General features: G+C 36.5%; 1 protein-coding gene across 14 annotated transcripts in view; it reads right to left on the reverse strand.

The window, feature by feature from the left end:
* Positions 1-6,093, reverse strand: part of Kdm6a (lysine demethylase 6A) — a gene marked incomplete at its 5' end in the record, with an annotated part of 60,197 nt that overhangs the window by 42,402 nt on the left and 11,702 nt on the right. For 8 of the 14 annotated variants that reach the window (XM_017797426.2, XM_029562143.1, XM_017797421.2 and 5 more), the window contains 2 exon segments: positions 4,561-4,956; positions 5,934-6,035. In XM_017797426.2, coding sequence (XP_017652915.1) covers positions 4,561-4,956; positions 5,934-6,035 — 498 coding nt within the window. 14 annotated transcript variants of the gene reach the window in all.

The following is a 6,093-nucleotide window of genomic DNA, read 5'->3' on the forward strand; positions in this document are numbered from 1 at the left end:
CCCACCAAACATGGGTAGACCTAGAGTATCATTAATACATTAATAATATAATTATGATAAACCAACTCATGGATCTGTGCTCTATTAAGATAATAAAGTAAGTAAATTCGTTATATATCTTTTTTTTTTTTTTTTTTTTTTTTTGTTCTTTTTGCGAAAGGGTCTCTCTGTACCCCCAGCTGGCCTAGAACTCACTATGTAGACCAGGCTGGCCTCAAACTCACAGAGATCCACCCGCCTCTGCCTCCCAAGATCTGGGACTAAAGGCATGCGCCACCTGTAATTCATTATATCTTTAAAGTTAGTTAAAATATATTCTTCTCTAATTCAAATACTATTAAAGCACCTATCCTCAAGAGCAAAATTACTAAAATATTTCAAATACGCATTAAAGTTTCCCTACCCATCCAACCCTATATGTAGTTTTAAAATATCTTAAGTCACACTGATGACCTAGGAATAAACTCCATTTTCCATCAACTTAATATAAACATAGGAACATATCTGCTAAGATAGTATACTACATAATATATTACAGTCAATAGAAGTTCTAAGCCCAGAGGAAGGTCATTTAAAATGCATGTACTAGAATGAAAATAAGATAAATGAAAACTAAGATGTATAATTTTTACCTAAAAATTACCCTCACAAAGTTCTTTAATAATATTTTTATTTCACTTTACTCACAAATAATTAAATAGGAAAGCTAATTTTCAGTGACATTGACTAATGCTGGAAATGGGAAACAATAATTTCAGTTTCCAACTTGTTATAATTTCAGATCAAACCCAGTAAATTGAATGGGACTTATGAGATTATAATTACATATTAAAATATTTTATCTCATATTCCCAATAACTAAACATCTACTTCCTGAAAAAAAAAATTAGAACTTACTGTGTTTTAGAATTGTTAATTACTTCAGTAGTGACATTAAAAACTTTTTTTGGAAAGGTAAGATTTAACTTGTCAATAGTAAGCCATCAAGGAATAAAAATTTGGCTGATGACAAGGTATCAATGTATTTAATATTGGGATTTAATCCCCAAGTTAAAATAACCAACCATCCCATCCCCCTAATACCAGTTTCTAAAGGTGAAAATGTAATGTTTCTATTCAAGAACCTTATCCACCAAATAAAAAAACAAAAACAAACCTATGAACATTAAAAGTTGATATATTTCATGAGCATGTACAGTATCAAATAAGTGACCAAAAGTTTAATAAAGATCAGTTAAAAGATAAAATCTGAGAGCCAGGTGTGGTGGACCACATCTTTACTCCCAGCACTTAGGAGGTAGAGACAGATGAGGAGGCATTCAGTCATCCTCCCTACAAAGCTGGAGGCTAGGCTGGGCTGGGCTACATGACATCCTATCTCAAAAAAGCAAGCGAAATAAAAAGAAGGAAATACGTAAGCTACATGGAAACTTCTCATTTAAAAAAGTTCTGTATTATATACATATCAATATCTAAAACATCATCCATGTAAGTCTGAGGTGAGTCGAAATTCCCTATTTGTTATTGAATTATGTAACCCAGGGACTAATCATTTAACAAATACTGTGTCTATAACATGCAGACATGTGACAAAAACATTTTATCTTCTCTATCTGCTAGTCAAGGTATTTTTAAGCAACAAATTCACATTGCCTGCTGAGAATCATTTATGTAATTTTACTAAAATACTTTAAGTAATATCCTGTGATCCAAAGCAAATTCTTTTTTGGAAATATTCCTTTCCTTTCCCCTTTCCTTTCCCCTTCCCCTCCCTCCCTCCTCCTTTCCCCTTTCCTTTCCTTTCCCCTTTCCTTTCCTTTCCTTTCCTTTCCTTTCCTCTTTCCTTTCCTTTCCTCTTTCCTTTCCTTTCCTCTTTCCTTTCCTTTCCTCTTTCCTTTCCTTTCCTCTTTCCTTTCCTTTCCTCTCATTCGTTCATTTGGAGGGTGGTATAAAAGCCATGGCCCATTTGTGGCGATCACAGAACAACTTTCAGGACTCACTTATCTCTACCATGTGGGTTCTGGCCATCAAACTCAGGTCCTCAGTCTTTATCCACTGAGTCATCTTGCCAGCCCCCCAAAGCAAATTCTGAATAAACTCATTAAAAACTGTAATATAAATTAGTAACAGATCTTTACTTCCTCTCATCAACAAAAGGTGTTATGTACAATATAAGTTATCAAAGGTTTAATTTCCATAACAACTTCAGGGAAATAATTAAAAATGGTTCCATACGAAGTGAATTTTTTAAAAGGTTGTTTAATTATAATCTATGATACTAATATCAGAGACTGATGCTCCCTGCTGCACTTATATAAAGCAACCCTATGAAGGAAACTTTTGGCTATGAAATAAGAGTTTTAGAAGACTTTCTTAACCCTCTCATTACAACTAGACTCTAAGGCTTATACAGGCAATAGCCATGAAGAATCAATTGGGGCTTCTTGCATTCAGTATCCAGTCACCTACAGAAACCTTGTGCCCTACAAACTGAGGCGGGGGGGGGGGGGGGGGTTGTTTGTTTCCCTGAAACAGGGTCTGGCTATGTAACCAAGGATGGCTTGGAAGTTGATACCCTCTTGCATTAGCCTCCTAAAGGATAGGGCTAAGATTAGAGGCATAGGCCACCATAACTAGTTGAGAATTTTTTTTTAGTGTTAAGATTTCCAAAATAGGATTATTTCTGAAAATTTCAGCAATTAAGATGCCTGGGAATTAGATGTGAAGAAAATAATAGAACTAAACTTTGCAATCATAACAAAAGCTCTCATTTATTTATCTGCCACTTATACCTTAGAGCCTTAAAAATCATTTTAACAAAAGCTTCATATTACCTTTTTAACAATTCTTTAATAGATAAAGACACTGAATCCCTAAAACATAGTCTCTTATCTAACAATTTTCCATTCTATTTTATCAATTTCTCCCTCTCTACTGAATGTTTCCGGAACATTAGCTTTCATTGTTATTTCTTTCATTTTAAATTTATTCATTTTTAAAAATATTTATTTTTAAAATTTCATTTATTATTTTTATTTTACGTCTGAGTGTATTGCCTGTATGCTTGTAAGTACACTCACTCTGTGCAATGCCCGTGGAGCTCAGAAGAGAACATTGGAACCCCTGCGACTGGAGTTATGGGCAGATGTTACCTGCCATGTGGGTGCTGGGAACCAAACCCGGTCCTCTAAAAGAGCAGCCAGTGCTCTTAACTGCTGAGCCATCTCTCTAGCTCCTCTCATTTAAAATTTTAAATTTAAAATATAAATAAAAAAAAAAACTCTTAATTATATTCCTGGCAAGTGTTGCCCACATGATTGCAAGTGTCATGTCTGATCTGTATATATCTGCTACCTCCAGTTTTTATCTTATCCTTTCACCTTGAAGTCAAGCACAATTAGGCTTCTACCTTCCAACAATCCACTGAAACTGCTTCTATTCAAAAGTTTGCAAATCTTTTCTATAAAGAATCAGACAGCAAATATTTGGGCTTTGCAGGTCATATAGTGTAATACATTCTTTTTAAAATGGCAGTAAACAGGAACTGGAGCAAATGCTCAGGGTGTAAGAGTACTGGCTGCTCTTGCAGAGGATCCAGGTTTGGTTTCCAGTACTACCTGGTGGCTCACAACCATCTCTAACTCCAGTTCCAGGGGATGCAATGCCCTCTTTTGGCCTCTGTGGGCATTGCACGACATGGGTGCACTTACATACATGCAGGCACTCATATACATAAAATAAAAAATAAAACCAAAAACTGCAATGCACAAACTACCTTTAGGTCACTGGCTATTTCTGGGGGATTAAAAAGAAAAAAAGAGGAAGAAAATGCAAACCACAGGTTGGGATGCAGATTTTTCTGGTGTCCTATAATTTTCCCACCCCAGCAACGTCACCAAATACTTCAGATTATCCATCACCAGATCACCTTACTGGATCTAAGAGCATTATTTCATACATACTATGATCATGTGCTCTTCCTTGAAACACAAGATTTCACTTTAGGGTATGGCCCATGTGCACCTTGCTCACCTACTACCACACATCTCAGTCCTTTCTTCAATTCCCTTGCTAGCCAATTACACTTAAGAGTAGTATCTCATGGTTCAATCTTGAATTCTTTTTCTCAACCTATTCCCACACTTCTGTGATCCCACCCAGTCTCAGTTACCCTTCTACCTTTTTAAGCTAGCTTAGATTAGAGCCTTCTTTGCTCATTCTTTCTCACTCTCTCCAGATATTTACTACCCACTGTAACAAAAATGGGCATTTTGTTTATGAAGCCACTATAAATTAAAATTGGATTGGGGGGATTATATGATTTATTTTCTTCTTCACTAGTAGATTTCTCAGGCTATCTCCATCTACAGAAATATTACAAAGTACAGAGAATACACTCATATATACTGCATCAAAACATAGTAACAGCATTATGTGAATTACATAATGTGTATAAAAATGGTTCCTCAAACTCTTACTCCTTCTCTCAAAATGCACAATCTTAAATAAAGACAAACCATTATGTGACAAGTCAATAAAAGCAGCTAGTCTTTCTACTACCTGAGTGGAGTTAGAGAGTTGGTTTTTCCACGGCTCCTCTGCGCTGCTGGTCAGGTTTGTGCGGTTATGAGGTAGAGTGGGTGCGTTTCGCTGCAGGTAAGGCACGTTTCCATTACTTCCACTTCCTGTTATGTGATTATTGCCTATCAAAATAGTGTCTGTACTTCCCAGTGTTCTTGATGGGCTGCAGGGAATATGGCCTGCAGAAAAGGGTCCATTGGCCAAAGGCTGCCCAGGGCAGGCAGGGCGAACTCCAGGCTGAGAGACGCTAGGCATTCTGGTCAGAGCAAGCTGTGCCTGCTGGCCAGAGACGGAGTTTGTAGGCAGTGATGAGTCAGCTGTTGGCCCATTAGGAATTCCAGTAGGCCGTACCTGTGCAACTCCTGTTTGTCTCATCTGCCAGAAACAAAAGAAAAGTAAATGCCACTTGTGTGGTCCATAGGAGAGAGAATCAGAATATAAACATGATAAACAAGGAATATCTGACTTGATCCCAACATTTCATTTCCCTAGGTTAAAAAAACAAGAAACTGTATATGTTTATTTAGAGAAACATAAGCAGAAATGTTTCATGTTAAAGAAAAATACTGTTAGTAACCACAAAAGAAAGGAGCTGAAAATTCTGGAAAATACTCTGAAATAGTTTTTATTTTTTGATACTTCTTCTTATTTTTTCTCTCTAATCACAAACAGGAAACCCCAAATTCTATTGTAGACTGGGTCTAGTGATGCAGGCCTGTAACCCCAGCTACTTAATAAACTGAGGCAGAAGGATCTCAAGTTCAAGGCCAACTTGGGCAACTGAGTGAGAGCCTGGTCTCAGAATTAAAGAAAGAATTTAAAAAGTAAAAAGAGGACTAGGATTACAGCTTACTGGTAGTGTGCTCATAAACACACACAGGGCTCTAAGTTCAATTCCAAGTACCACAAAAAATAAAATTTGTAACATGCATGACGTATCCTCTAAACCAAAGATCCTTACCTAGGTTTAGTATAGCTTATTAAGCACTAAAGAACACATGTGAGCTGGGTGTGGTGGTGCAGAGGCAGGTGGATGGATCTTGGATGGATGTCTATGAGATCGAGGCCAGGCTGGTCTATAGAGCACGTTCAGGCCAGCTAGGGCTACAGGTACACCCTGTCTCAAAAAGGAAAACAAAACAAAAAAAAAAACTCACATGTGAAATATCACATTATGTAAATAATTTTTTTAAAACCCTATTCCCAGTATTTTAAGAAGCATCAAACACTAAATTCTATCAAACAAAAGTAGAAAATAGACATGGGGTATGGGTGAGTTCTGTAATAATGCTACAGCCAATAAAAATACACAAAATGCTAACAAATGTTAAGAGGGAAAATGCTATACACACTTGGTGTTGTTGCATTAAGACAAACTGACTTTCCAGCTGTTCTAGCATTAGTTTCTGTGCTGGACTCAAATTATTTCTATTTGCACGAAGCTGTTCCAAGTGCTAGAAAAAGAAAAAAAAAAAAAAAGACTATGATTAAAGACATATCTAAAAAAAAAGA

Source organism: Nannospalax galili, unplaced genomic scaffold (assembly GCF_000622305.1).
Source record: "Nannospalax galili isolate Female #2095 unplaced genomic scaffold, S.galili_v1.0 scaffold575, whole genome shotgun sequence".
NCBI lineage: Eukaryota > Metazoa > Chordata > Mammalia > Rodentia > Spalacidae > Nannospalax > Nannospalax galili.